Source organism: Euprymna scolopes, chromosome 17, assembly GCF_053919585.1.
Source record: "Euprymna scolopes isolate OS-2025 chromosome 17, ASM5391958v1, whole genome shotgun sequence".
Taxonomy (NCBI): Eukaryota; Metazoa; Mollusca; class Cephalopoda; order Sepiida; family Sepiolidae; genus Euprymna; species Euprymna scolopes.
The window spans coordinates 63852337-63868347 of NC_136498.1; the positions used below are offsets into that span (position 1 = coordinate 63852337).

General features: G+C 32.7%; 1 protein-coding gene across 10 annotated transcripts in view; it reads left to right on the plus strand.

Annotated features, from left to right (window-relative positions):
* Window positions 1–16011, plus strand: part of LOC145296756 (adhesion G protein-coupled receptor L4-like) — a 700831-nt gene that overhangs the window by 520011 nt on the left and 164809 nt on the right. For 2 of the 10 annotated variants that reach the window (XM_080142801.1, XM_080142802.1), the window contains one exon: window positions 8027–8133. The exons of the other annotated variants lie outside the window; for them this stretch is intronic. In XM_080142801.1, coding sequence (XP_079998927.1) covers window positions 8027–8133 — 107 coding nt within the window. The remainder of the gene's footprint in view (window positions 1–8026; window positions 8134–16011) is intronic. 10 annotated transcript variants of the gene reach the window in all.

A 16011-nucleotide genomic window follows, 5' to 3' on the forward strand; every position in this document is an offset into this window, starting at 1 on the left:
ACAGTGTTGTCTTGCTGGAAAATCCAATTTCTTCCACACAGACGTGGACCTTCAGTCCTGATAAAAGCATTTTCAAGCATTGAAATGTACTTTAATGATGTTTGCCGGCCTTTCACTACTTGCAACTTTAGGGTCCCAGCTGACGAGAAAGCACTCCAGATCATTAAAGACCCTCCTCCACTATACCGAGTTGAAAAAGTCTCTTTGGGCAAATTTTTATCATGTGAATAGTGTTAAAATCCATCTGGACCATCTAGATTAAACTTTTTCTCATCGGAGAAAATTACATTTTCCTACTTCTCTTCATCCCAAGTCTGGTATTTGGCGGCATATTTAAGTCGGTTAGTTTTGTGCTGTTCAAGAAGACGTGGTTTCTGCAGTCGCTTTAAATGATTGAAACCCTTCATTTTCAGATGCCTTCTGATGATTTTAGGACTACATTCTGCTCCTGTTTGGCTTTTCAATCGACTTGAGCTCATACTGGATTTTTTTGTTTTTTTTAAACTTCTGATACAGCGATCCAGTGATGGGGTCATTTTTTTTTGGTCGACCTGGACTCTTTGTGCCCATATTGATCTGGATTTCTTAAAAATATTTGATGACCGTTTTGCTACGATTCACTTCGTTTGCAATGGATCTATGGGAGAGTCCACCCCTATTAAGCTCAAAGATCCTTCCTCTCTCAAACTCTGATAATGGTTTCCCTTTTGCCATTTATAATTTAGTAAGATGTTTTTTATCCACTAACAAGTTGCTTTTAGTAACATAGAAAGCTTTTCATATTCATTTTTTCAAAACTAGCCGATTTTATTAAAGTGGTCTTATTTTGACCAGGTGAAAATGTTTTTTTTTTTTTTTTTTTTTTTAATATTAGATCAGGGTTATGGTTTCAAATGAAGCAGATTTCATTTTTTTTTTTTCCATCATATTTTCCCTTTTGGCAATGGTTTCAACCATTTGTTTGATTAAAAATTCGATAATATGCATAAACGCTTTAAGTGGTCTTATGATTTTGACCAGGACTATATATATATATATATATATATATATATATATTGTTTACTGAGACTCAGTTCTTTCTGATTGCATGGAGACAGCGTAAATTGATAGCAACTGCTTTGAGAATCTTTAAATGCATCTTCAAATGTGCTCCGCACAAAATGTACTGCTTCATCCTTGTACCCAGCAGTGCAAATTTGGCACTGCAATAATTGTTCATCAATGACCGACTTGTAGGCTTGTGAACACCCGAATGTCGGCCATTTTTTGTACCTGCATATAAGAGGGAGGTATATGCTGGGAAATTCTCACCTCCAAGAGATTGATGGTGTGTTTATATTTTTGTAGGGTAAACTACAAAATTAATCGTGAATTAGGGAACTCAACTGTTAAGAATAAGGTTGGTTAATGTGGAATAAATTTAATTTAATGCAAGGGAGGGGGGAATAAAAAATTGATATTTCTGATTTTGATGAAACCTTAATCATTAGAAATTGATAAATAAATATACTTCGAATTTCATTTTTATTGGAGTATATTAAAGTTATTGGGAGGGGGATGAATAGGTATACAATTTCTGCATTTGAATATTCATATTAAAAACCAATTAAGCAACATATCGTTGTTAAGACAACTAAAAATTTCAAATTTATTTTTATAATCCAAATAATTCCATTAATTTTTTTTCAGAGTTAAGATACAAAATGTAAGGTTTGCTAACATATATCTTGCTTTTAGGTTCCGTAAGAGGACATCGGAGTGGTGCAAAACACAATATCTGCTTTAGAGTAGGTATTCTGCTAGTTTGTATCTGAAAGTGTTTTTAAACATTTTGCGTATATTTCATTTTCCCTTCAGTTGACCATCACAAATATGAAACAAGAAAAACTTTAAATGTAAGCTAAATTTGAAATTGCTGAGAAAATTGTAACTTGCTGGCAACTTCAAATTTAACAAATCATAAATAATTGTTTTATTTAAAACCATTCCAAATCAATGCATATATTGAAAACAAAAAAACTGAATTGACATTTTTTTTTATTTTTTTTTTTTTATTTTTTTTTAGTATATAAACAATATTTTTGATTAGTGACAAGATGATTTTTGTCACTTTTTCTCCCACTTTTTTTTTTTTTTTTTCGTTTTCATTGGGTTTTTTTGTCTACCATTTTTTTTTTCGTTTTCACTGGGGTTTTTTTTGTCTACCACTTTTTTTTTTTTTTCGTTTTCACTGGGTTTTTTTTTGTCTACCACTTTTTTTTTTTTCGTTTTCACTGGTTTTTTTTTTTGTCTACCACTTTTTTTTTCATTTTCACTTTTTTTTTTTTTGTCTACCACTTTTTTGCCTTTCATCATATCCACTGTCCCTGTGTATTCCATTAGGATTTTGCATTACTAAGGATGAACTTTATCATCGGTCCAATACACCACAGATTTAGGAATTTTAAGCTTATTTTGTTTTCTAGATATACGATCTTATCACTTTAGAAACACAGATTCCCGAGTTTGACAAAATACACCTGAAAAACATAGGTTACACATCGACCAAAACTTTGTGCAAATAACATTCAAGAAGAGAACAGTAGTTGCAAATATGAATTATCAATCCTCCTCTCCAAAAATTCAGAAACTAAAAAAAGTTGATATGCCATAAAGCAACCAAGTTTTTCTTTTTTTTTTCACTTTGTGTCTATGAATTCAGAACTGGATGTTAACTGCTTATTGTCAAGACATTATTTCTGTAAAACCTTTGGAGAGACCTTTTAACAAATTTTGGTCTGAGCATCATACAATACTCAGATATTGATTAGTCTTCGACAAGATTGGCATTCATTTAATACATTGGTACACAATCAGACATTAATGCCTTTGTGGTTAGGCCAATGTTCAGATTGAGGTGACAAAAAGAAAACTGATCGCCCTTGGGTGCTTGTAGTTGGCGAGGAACCAGTTTATAACTTGTCTAAATTGTTTTTTCTTACAAGACTTTAATCAAGCACAATGAATGACAAGATGTCATGAGAAAGACAGACTTCATGGAAGTGTAAGGCCATTCTGTTATAATCAGCTATTTTTCTCTTTCGCTCAGATTAATGCATTTTTTTTTTTTTAAATGGACAATTATTTTATATTAAGGAAATTGTTTTTAAATTGACCTTTTTTAAACCGAGACGGCCCTGTTCTTCAGTTTTCTGAATGTGCTATTACTAAGCTGCAGCAATTTTGGAGATCACACATTAACTTTCTAAGCAATTGATTTAGTCTGCGGGGCTGGAAATAAACAAAAATTACAAAAATGAAACTCATACAGGATACATTATGTATGTAGATGATGTCTCTCCACAAAGGCAAGATATGGGACAATTCTGACTTTAAGCGAGTTACCTGTCCTTTCTATCCTCTTTGTGTTTGGAATGCTAAACAAGTATTATTTAGTCCGTGGGACTGGAAATATGCAAAGAATACGAGAATGTCAAAAATGAAACTTGTACAGGATGCGTTATGTATGTAGAGATCTACATACATAATTATGTCTTCCATAAAGGCAAGGTATTGGACAGTTCCAACTTTTTGAATGTGTTCCCTAGACTTTCTATCTTTTTGTGTTTGAGATGTTTCAAGCATTAATCCATTAATGTAATAGGTGGTGGTCTGCAAGAAAATCTTGGGAGTTTAAGCGTATAATCTTTAACATTTTGGCCTAACATTTGCGGGCAATATGAACTGGATCAAATACATAGAGGACATTGCAAAGGCTGCTGCAAAGAAGGTGGGTTCCCTCTATCGAGCTAGAAGACTACTCTCGCCTGAGAATATCCTGTACCTTTACAAGGCCACTATTCGCCCATGCATGGAGTATTGTTCCCACATTTGGGCTGGTGCATCTACCACTTGTCTCTCCCTCCTAGATAAAGTCCAAAAGAGTTGTCAACCTAATCGGTCCCACTTTATCAACTAAGCTCCAGCCCCTGTCACATTGCCGCAATGTTGCATCACTGTACCTGTTGCACAAACATTTTAATGGAATGTGTTCTGATGAACTTGTTTCACTTGTACCCCCTCGACGTACATATCTCTGACAAACCTGCTTAGCAATAATATCTCACTCTTTCACTGTTGTTGTCCCTAAATGCCAGAAAGCTTTCTAGTTTCTTCCCTCAAACAGCTAGACTTTGGAATTCCCTTCCTGCTGTCTGCTTCCCCGACTATACTGATATGCAGAAGTTTAAATGTAACATAAACAAATATATTGTTAATCTTTCCTAAACATGGCCCCAAATAGTAACCCCTAACATCCAAGTGGCGATATTCTTTGTAAGGGGTGAACATGAGTAAAAAAAAAAAAAAAAAAATTTGCTCTGATTTAATTTTTAAATAAATGAAGACGAACAAAAAGCTGCAGACAATCTGGAGATATTGATGTCCTGGGTCGGATGTCAACGATGTCTATTATAGTTATTTACAAATGCAGCAATCACGTATATTAACCTATTGGAGACGTTTTTTTTTTCCCCCCTTCAGACCAAGATCACAGTGTAGTATCTGTTCTGATGTTACACTTCATCTTTTCTGTCCTTGGTCAGTGTAGGAGAAATCCTTCATGAGTGAGACAATTTTAATTTTTGTTCCTATCCAGAGTGCCCCATTTTTGAGGAGCTGGATTTTCCCCACATTAAAAACCTGCCTTGTGTCTAACTCTGCCCTCGTGAGGAGGTAAGTAAATAGGGACCTACTCGAGCCGTTATTTGTTGTCTACATCAGGACACGTCATAGGAAGTGGACAGTGTAAGTCAATTTGCCGACCCCTATGTAATTACTTTCCACAATTTCTAGTTTCATTTTAATTATTGCCTTTAAATACAATAGGAATATTTGTAAACTGATGTTTTTTTTTTTTTTTTTCCAAATGTTTAGATATTTTGTTTTAAATGTTTATTTATAGACATGTTTTTACAGAAATAAATACTAGCGAGACCTGTGGTAATTCCACAGCGGCATCTTTCATATGTAATATATTGCTGTTGGGCATTCTGTGTGCATTCAGCAAGAATTGAGACACCATATTATTTTAGCCCTTTTGTTAAAACTGTAAAAATATTTAAGAAAATCTATATATTAATACAGTAGCGCGTAGAAGAATAAAAAAGGTTAATATCTCAAAGTGTATCTGTTCTTCAGATGCTGCACTTCAATTTCTTGTCCTCTATCAGTAGAGGAGAAATCCTTCACGACTGAGACAACTTTCATTTTTGTTCCTTTTCTCCACGTTAAAAAAACTACCCTAGTGTCTAACTCTGTCTCGTGGGGAGTCATTGTAAATAGGAACTCTTTCCAAGTCTGTCAATTACTTTTTTTATGATCACTTTAATTTTTTTTTTTTTTTTTTTTTTACCATAAATGTGAATCTATGATTAATTTTGTCAAATATTTACAATGTTTAAATTTTTTCTTGTTTCATATTTTTTCAGAAAATATTTTAAATGTATTTATGATTATCTACACCCCCCCTCTCTCTCTCAATTAAAAAAAAATACAAAAAATTTTTTTTTTTTACATTTTCTTATTCGTATTATTTGGATTCTTTAAACTACCGTTCTTATCTTGAATCTTATTTTCACAACGTTTCGGCCGATATAACCTCCGACCTTTAGATGTATCTTGTAGCACCCAGAAATAAGCATTTTATCCACTACAATACTGGTCCTTGCACGGCATACTGAATAAAGTACTTTGTAAAATTCAGTTGCAAGTTAAACTCTTCTGGAGGTTGAAGGTTTAATCTTCAGTGAGGGCAACATTTAAAAATACATCTAACCATGTCTGACAGAACAAGAACATGCTATCCCTGTGGATCAAAAAAAAAAAAAAAAAATAGGGTTCCATTCAAAATTTCTCGCAGATTCCAAAGTTCAACAAGGTATATCTGGAGAAGGTTGAAGTTTCCATCCATCCGTAGCCTTAAGCCCCTTGGGGGGGGGGGCATAGGCCGTCCACATTTTTTGTAGATGCTTTTGTAGCGAGAAGTTCCTTTTTCGGGATGAAGGTGCTGGCTTCACACCCAACCTTCCCAGAAGATACATACAGCGCCTTGCCTTCCCAAATGGCCACCCATCTGGTACTGGCCAGGCTCAACGCTGCTTAACTTTGGTGATCTGGCAAGAACCTATGTCAACGTGATTGTGCCGTACAAGATTGGAGGTTACATCAACTGAAATGTTGTGCAACTAACACAAAAATGAAAACAGTAGTCCGAAGAATGTAAATAATAGGAAGATTCAATCCTCATCTAAAAAACATCAGACATTTTCTTATTGTGTGGAATGTTGTATTGTTGATTCTGAAAGATATGGCATTATTTTGCAATTACAAGAATATATTATGTGTGCGAAGAAAATTGAATTTAACCATCTTCATCCCAGGATTGAACTCCGTTTCCTATGATAAACAGGCCAAACTACATTTATAATATATTTAGACATTTATCATCTGATCACCCCCACATTTCTATTTGTTATTTTTCTTGTTATTTTTTTTCCTTTTTTTTTCCTTTTTTTTTCCTTTTTTTTTCCTTTTTTTTTCCTTTTTTTTTCCTTTTTTTTTCCTTTTTTTTCCTTTTTGTTTTTTTTCCTTTTTGTTTTTTCCCCTTTTTGTTTTTTCCCCTTTTTGTTTTTTCCCCTTTTTGTTTTTTCCCCTTTTTGTTTTTTCCCCTTTTTGTTTTTTCCCCTTTTTGTTTTTTCCCCTTTTTGTTTTTTCCCCTTTTTGTTTTTTCCCCTTTTTGTTTTTTTTCCCCTTTTTGTTTTTTTCCCCTTTTTGTTTTTTTTCCCCTTTTTGTTTTTTTTTCCCTTTTTGTTTTTTTTTCCCTTTTTGTTTTTTTTTCCCTTTTTGTTTTTTTTTCCCTTTTTGTTTTTTTTTCCCTTTTTGTTTTTTTTTCCCTTTCTGTTTTTTTTTCCCTTTCTGTTTTTTTTTCCCTTTCTGTTTTTTTTTCCCTTTCTGTTTTTTTTCCCTTTCTGTTTTTTTTTTCCCTTTCTGTTTTTTTTTTCCCTTTCTGTTTTTTTTTCCCTTTCTGTTTTTTTTCCCTTTCTGTTTTTTTTCCCTTTCTGTTTTTTTTTCCCTTTCTGTTTTTTTTCCCTTTCTGTTTTTTTTTCCCTTTCTGTTTTTTTTCCCCTTTCTGTTTTTTTTCCCCTTTCTGTTTTTTTTCCCCTTTCTGTTTTTTTTCCCCTTTCTGTTTTTTTTCCCCTTTCTGTTTTTTTTTCCCCTTTCTGTTTTTTTTTCCCCTTTCTGTTTTTTTTTCCCCTTTCTGTTTTTTTTCCCCTTTCTGTTTTTTTTTTCCCTTTCTGTTTTTTTTTTCCCCTTTCTGTTTTTTTTTTCCCTTTCTGTTTTTTTTTTCCCTTTCTGTTTTTTTTTTCCCTTTCTGTTTTTTTTTTTCCCTTTCTGTTTTTTTTTTTCCCTTTCTGTTTTTTTTTTTCCCTTTCTGTTTTTTTTTTTCCCTTTCTGTTTTTTTTTTCCCCTTTCTGTTTTTTTTTTCCCCTTTCTGTTTTTTTTTTCCCCTTTCTGTTTTTTTTTTCCCCTTTCTGTTTTTTTTTTTCCCCGTTTCTGTTTTTTTTTTCCCCGTTTCTGTTTTTTTTTTTCCCCGTTTCTGTTTTTTTTTTTCCCCGTTTCTGTTTTTTTTTTCCCCGTTTCTGTTTTTTTTTTCCCCGTTTCTGTTTTTTTTTTCCCCGTTTCTGTTTTTTTTTTCCCCTTTCTGTTTTTTTTTTCCCCTTTCTGTTTTTTTTTTCCCCTTTCTGTTTTTTTTTTTCCCCTTTCTGTTTTTTTTTTCCCCTTTCTGTTTTTTTTTTCCCCTTTCTGTTTTTTTTTTCCCCTTTCTGTTTTTTTTCCCTTTGTTTTTTTTTCCCCCTTTCTGCTTTTTCATATGCTTACCCTTATTTATTTTTTAAATTCCTAATTTTCCTTTTGTGTTATTAGGATTGTTCTGTTTTTGTTGTTTTTGTTTCTTTTTTCTATCTCTCTCTCTCACCCCATCACTTAGGTGTGATAATAAGACGTCTTGTAGTGTTCAAGCCTCCAACGATTTATTTGAGGATCCGTGCGGCGGCACACCTAAATATCTTGAGATAATATATTGGTGCAATTATGGTAAGAGGACAAACTGTTCTGAGCACCTGCATGTCTGCCGTCATAATGTTTTTGATAACTTACCTGATCCCCAACCCCTTTATTTCCCCCTGCCCCCTGTTACCATTCTCTCCTACTCTCAAACTCCCTAAACCCAAAACCCCACCTTCAATAATTTTTACCTAATCCCATGCATATTGTGATCCATCATAAAGATATAACATCCAATAAAAGAAAACACACACAAAAAATGGTTACACGTTCTTTCTCCCTTTAGATATCACCAAGATATACTTCTGTTTGACCAGTATATATCTTATGAAATATTAACACCTTCATTAAATCTTAGTTTAAAGATATATGGTTATTTATTTTCTATTTTGATATTAACTTACATAATAGCATTGTAATGGTCAGAGCAATAACTTATTGTCGTTGCTGATGTCTATAAGGTTTTATAAAGATGCTAAGCACGGATGATGATGATGCTAAAATTCAACAGGGTAGAGATAGATTTATCACTAGCATTTGGAGTGGAGTAGAATCTATTCAACAAAGACTCGCTGTAGGGGTTGTATTAAAAAAAAAATTTGTGAGTTCGTTCCCCAGTGACTCTGAAACAGCTAGGCCTATTTTTAAAAAATTTCACAAAAATGTACTTTATGTGCTTGGTAGTGTTCTTAGATAGATTTATCACTAACATTAGTAGCAGAGTATAAAAAGCAACTAGTAGAATGCAATAAACAAAGACTCCCTATGGAGTTTGTACTTAAAGAAATATATCTATAATATAAAGCTGAACGTCTGTATGTGCCTGGTCACGAATAGGCTCCTATATGGTTGACTATTATAGAAAACTGATCACGTATAATGATAGATGTATCGAGACACAGGAATGGGTATTGTGGGGTCTGCGTACGCGCCTGGTCCACAAAGTATGGAAATAAATTTAAAAATTAAAAAAAAACGTTTACAAGTGTTTTTGATATAGATGTACATAATAATACTTTGATAAGTATGTTTTAACTTAAATAGGGATGGTATAATAAAATTGTGGGGTCTGCGTTCGAGCCTTGCCTCTATAGAATGGAAATAGGCACAAACTTTAAAGACTTTTCGTATCTATCTGCGTAAGTATACTTTGATAATTATGTTTCAGTTTGAAGAAATATGGTATAATAAAATTATGGGGTGTTCGTTCGCATCTGACCTCCATAGAATGTAAATATGTCACAAAGTTTAACAAGGCTTTTTAATATAGATCCACAGAATATTGTGATAAGTGTTTCAGTATGAACGGGTATGGTATAATAAATTATGGGGTTTATCTATTTTATTTTTACTTTCATCATATTTTGCTTTGGTTTTGATACCCCCAAATTCGAAGCTATCTCTTTACAACCCTTCCTGTTCATAACCTATCATACTTTCATAAATCAGAGTCCATTTTCTGTGGGCTGTTTTTGAACCCAATCAACGACGGGTACTTTTGCTAGTGTATATATATATATATATATATATATATATATATGGGGATTAGAACAAGAGTCTAAAGAGCAGAGTATATTTTAATGTATTAGTACATTCATTAATACAATTAAAAGAAAAGTGCTTGTTGTAATGTAGATATATAATAAGCTTGATAGGAATATATCATAAAGCTATTTTAATATTAAGTAAGATGATTGATAATTTATAAGGAAGAACAAACAAAATCAATAAATTGTACGATCGTTTCGGAAACTGTTTTTATTGTGATAGACATTGAGTCTTGAACAATAATTTTATAGTTTTTTGAAACAGTTTCCTCATCAGCAATTTTTTTTTTTTTTTTTTTTTTTTAGACTATAAACTACGTTTACCATCCAAATGAATGCATTGACTTTTAGAAGGGGAACCATTAAGATACATCTGCCTTACTTCAAAAATGCAAGGTTTATTTTTGGTGTCTTTAAAAAAAAAAAAAAAAAAAACTCGCCCAATATTTTTGCTGATGAGGAACTGTTTCAAAAAACTATATGATAAAATTATTGTCCAAGATTCGATGTCTATCACAATAAAAACATTGTTTCCGAAACGATCGTACAATTTATTGATTTTGTTTGTTCTTCCATATGAAACCGATTTTTAATTTTAATTATAAATTATCAATCATCTTACTTATATATATGTGTGTGTGTGTATAATATATATATATATATATATATATATATTATATATGTGTGTGTGATGGGACGATTTCAATGTTTTTCCAGATTCTGAATACAATTACGGATTCCAATTCTTTATAGATCTCTAAATATTTACCTTTAAAATTATTGTTCCTGAGTACTGTAAAAACAGTAAATGGGCAGATATTTTCTCAAAAATAAAAACACTTCTAGGGTGTGGGTTATCTATCGATTTTAGTTCTTATTGGTAGTTTAAAATCAATAAATATTTATTTTATTATTACTACCGGCAGTGAAATATTGTTTTGAATAAAATCAAACAAAAAAGACTATTAAAGGAACCGTTTTTGGTATTGGAAAATAGACGAACACTTTTCCGATTTTTACGATCCCAACACTATATATATATATATGCAGGGTGATTGAAAAGTAACTATTTTAAAATACATACAATTTGTTTTTTGAAATTAATGAGAAGAGTATAGTGTATGGACTTTTAAAATTCAATATAGACGCCATCATTTGCCACCAGCTTTTCAAGTCGTCCAGGAATCGCATCAACTGATTTCACAAACTCTTGCAGAATAGTATTTACCCTTGTGGAGGAGCTCCATCTTGCATAAAAATCAAATTTTCAATATTGTCTCAAGCACTAATAATTGGCTAAATTTCATCTCAACATAGTGAACTACCTTTACACTTTGTCATTGTCTGTGATTGGCTGAATGCCTAATTCCCTGTAAGATGAATGGGTCGTCGGGTTTGCACGAATGGCTGGCCTGAATTCTCTGGGGTTGGCCGAAAGAGCAAGTCTACTCAGCCAAACCTAGAAATTTAGAAGAACGTGAAGGGCAATTCTTCTCCCTTTGTCAGAAACACTGCTCATGGAATGTGAGGACTAAAGGACAAAATAAGGGAAACGAGTTATCAGGTTGCTAAAATTAAGTCCAAACGTCCACTTTCTACTCTGCTAGATACAGGGTGTCCCAAAAGAAGTTGATGGATTTTAAATGTGATTAACTTCCTCCATATTTAAGTTATGCTTACCAATTTTCATATATATATGTAGATGAGCCTCTCCGTGATTTTTTGAGATATAGTAAGATATCATAATCTACTTATTCTATTTTTAACTTAATCTAGGGTATGTTTTTCACAAGGTCTAATTTTAGTTATGAAAAATGATGTTACTCAAATGTCCATTTTCATTTTCACATCTTGTGCTCTCTGCAGAACATTGTCCAGCACATCGCTTCATGTTTCAGGGCTTATGACCCTAATTTTCTCCTTTATATTGTTTTTAAGGGCAGTTATCGTAGCTGGTGTTATTGCATTGGAATTTCTTGAAGTTTCGTCGTAATTCTTTGAGTTTCTGATATTGACTCCTTCAACTGTAAATTTGACTTTACGATAAATATCCGCTCCTCGGTAGTGTAACGACTCATGATGACCTTTTGAAGGGTTACTCTAGATGATCTGAAAAAAATAAAAGAAAAATATAAAAAATTAAGAAAGTTGTGAATTTTTTTTTTTTAACCATCAGCTTCTTTTGGGACACCCTGTATAGAAACGAATGTCACCTTTTGGAAGTGTATTTATAATCGTTGTCGTTGACAGGATGGCATAATTTGAATTGGGAACAATTCATTAGAAAATGAATAAAATCGGATTTTTTTTTATCTTAGCAACATCAGATTAATCATTAATCTTTGTTAATCAGACGATCTTTTGTTTTTTATGCAATAAAAGGTGATAACGTAAAAGTGTTTAGCGTATTTAAGATATAACGTGTTTAATTAAACCCTTGCCACTATTGGGCATGACCTGTGATTGCACAGAACGCCAGCCTCATATGCCATGAGTATTTGTTGCAGATAATGTCAAGTTAATCCACCGTGCATTTTGTATCCTCATGCAAAGAGTGTCTGTTGAATAGATTATGCATCACATATATTGCAACGATCGGCCTTCTGTGCTGAGCAGAACGCCGGTTTCGTTTATGTTGCATCACATTCATTGTTCAGGACATTAGCCTCGTGCGTGGCGTACACATGGCGTACACATGGCGTTATACATCTTTCCTATATGGTGTGATAGTCTTATATAATGTTCAGAACATTAGCCTCATGCACGATGCATCGTCTGAAATGCATTCAGCGTTTCTTTTTTTTTGTTTTTTCATTAAGTTTTTATTTATTGCATCTGCAGGGTCTTAAAACCGTTATTAGTGCACATGATTCTTGCGGTTTTCTTTTTTGGAGGGGGATGTTATAACGTTTCAAGAATTTTGATAAAAGGCAAGTAAACTGTTTATGACGTGGAAATTTATTTTTTACTAGTGTTCTCATCTTTGTTTCGGCCGATGTAATCTCCAACCTTATTTTATGCACATCTTGTTGAACTCAGAGATTCTAGAGCTTGACGAGATGCACTTGAATAAGCCTGGAGGTTACGTTGGCCGAAACGTTGTGAGAATAATACTCGAGCTGAGAACAGTGGTTTAAATAATTTTGACGATTGTCTATGGAGATGAAACGCGGACATCTGTTGTTTAATTTCCATAGTAATTTTCATAATTTACTGTCCATAAAGTCCGTGTGCACATTAAAATATTTATAATTTTGTGTTTGCAATAGAAATAATCTATAAAAAGAATTCGCTTTTAAAACAATTCATTTTAAAATTACACACGAACTTTATAGACACCCTCTGTGTGTGTGTGTGTGTGACATATTTCCAATCTATGGAGGTATGGCACGAACGAACACCCCATAATTTTATTATACCATATTTCTTCAAACTGAAACATAATTATCAAAGTATACTTACACAAATAGATATGAAAAGTCTTTATTAAAGTTTGTGCCTATTTCCATTCTATAGAGGCCATGTGCGAACGTAGACTCCACAATTATACCATCCCTATTTAAGTTAAAACATAGTTATCAAAGTATTATGTACATCTATATCAAAAACACTTGTAAACGTTTTTTTTTTTTTTTTTAATTTTTTATTTCCATACTTTGTGGACCAGGCGCGTACGCAGACCCCACAATTTTAATGAATCATCATTATGCCAGATCAAACATACCCATTCCTGTGTCTCGATACATCTTCTATCATTATACGTGATCAATTTTCTATAATAGTCAACCATATAGAGGCCTATTCGTGACCAGAGACACACACAGACCTTCAGCTTTATATATATATATATATATATATATATATATATAAAATAGGTGAAAAAAAAACTAAATAAATTATAATATTTATTAATTCATCAAATATTGTAATTTATTCAATTTTATTTTCATTTTCTATTTTTATTTTAAATTCTGTCTAGTATATGGATTTTTTTTTATCTTCATAGGTTCTAATTTTAAGATTTATTTTTGTAATATATATATATATATATATAACCATCTAAAACCAGTATCTGTATACATTCTTTTTAAAGTATATGAAAAAAAATTAAAATATTTAAATTGGTTTTGCAGTGCTAAGCTGTTTCCTTAACAATCTAGTTATAATCATCTCTATTTCTATAAAAGTTGTTCATGTGTATGTTTTTATATTTCTATGTACACGAATAACTTCTAAACTAATTATGAATGATATACTAAACATGAGGGGTCGTAATGTAGGTTATATTTACTTTAGGTTTACTCAAAGAGTGAGGAGGGTGTCGTAGCCCTTTGTTAAAACTCGGTTATCTCATTCTTTTTTAGCAATAGATATTAGATATCAATTGATGAATATAAATACATTTGGATTCCTCCTCATAAGAATGTGGTTGGCTGGTTAGTCCATAAATATGGACTGGTAGAGCAGTCTAGGAGGAATGTAGAAAGATATATTAAGGATATTACTAGCTCTGTCCATGAACACTATACAGTAAGGCAACTTACTATATTACTCGAATATAGTAGCCAAGATCACTCTGCTACTTCAAACGAATATATCCCTTTCACAGGACATATCATTACCAACATTTCAGTTTCTTTGGGGTATTTTGAAGGGAGGAAGCATAACCTGGGAAACAATCTTTCTTTTCAAATATTTCAGATTTACATTAAGTTTTTTTCATAGTCACAAGATTTATTAAGCAAGAGTCCCTGAATATAAATTTCTGCTATAGTCAAGATTGGTCCTGGATATGACCTTAAACTATATCCGATGGTGAGGCCCCAGCTTGCGGGTTTGGGGGAGTGTGGAGCCACCCTTTAATTGCCATTGCTCCCAGGTCCACTCTGACCCGGGGTGGTAGTACCTGTTAGTCCCAACTATGGGTTAAATAGAAACCGAATTGAAAAAAAACAAAAACAAATATATTCTATTAAAAAACTTTTCTTCAAAATTACTGGATGCTGCATTAAATAACCTGATAAGGGTTGATATGCCGTAAAACAAAAACAATTATAGTCAAGATTGTAACTTTCAGTTTCTGCTGGATAAGTGAACTAGAAAACCATTATTAACTTGGGAAGAGGGGAGGAGGCATTCATATTAGCTGAAAGGAAGATAATCATTAATCAAAATAGACCCTATCTTGATTGTCACCATCGTCTCATCTGCTGAGCACAAACGAGTCAAAAAGAACAGGCAGTTTTAACCTAAATTTCTTCTAAAGACCTAAACCTTAAATTTTAGACATTCTCTAAAATCAGAATCATGTAATAAATTTGGATCAAGATTAGAACAAGTATTCTAGGCATAAGTTTTAACCGATATATCTTGATTTTCATAAGAGGACACGGGGCTTTGTTGAGAGTGAAACGGTCACATTTGCAAGTGATTTCTTTTTTTCAAAATGGCGACTATAAATAGTAAAACGCTCACCTTTTGGCAATTGTGTTTCTTTCCCTGATAATTTTCTGAAGCTCATTACTTAATGGAAAATGTCTTTTCAACCTTTAATTTATTTAAACAAAAAAAAAAAACGATCAAAATCAAATTATTCAAACAAAGGTTTAATAGAACAATGTACTCCTTTTTTTTTTTTAACAAAGGCGGTTAAAAAATACTTCTGAAGACATTTGAATATTATACTTGTGGAAAAATATGAAGCACTTGATGAAATCGACATTAATAAGCTATCTGTTCTTAATAGCATTTATGACACTGGAAAGATGCCCGCAGATATACTTAGTTCCACATTCACCACACTCCCCAAGAAACCTGGAACAACCGACTGTGAATGTCACAGAACGATTAGCCTGATGAGCCATACATTGATTTTCCTAATGAAAATACTAATGAAGAGACTGTGAAAGAAAACAAAAGTGAAATTTGGGTTTGTCACAAACAAGTGCCATATTCACGATGCCATGCTGACAGAAATTGTATAGAGGCAGAAAGACCCGTGTTTTATCAATTTTTCAAAAGCCTTTGATAAAGTAAACCATGAAGACCTATTCAAAATGCTAAATAAACGAGACGTTTATGGGAAAAACCTTAGAATTCTGAACAACCTCTATTGAAGACAAATGGCGACAGAATAGGTGGAGAACACAGTGAAGAAACCTTAATAAGAGGAGGAGTCCGTCAAGGGTTTTGTCACTAGATTTATTCAACCTCTATGGCGAAAATGTACTGAGAGAAATTGAGGACATCAAAGGTATAAGTTTGGGTGTACACAACATTAATCATTTCTAAGGTATGCAGACGATACTGTTAATAGCACAATGTGAAGAGACCCGCCAACGCATGCTGGGTACTGTAGTGG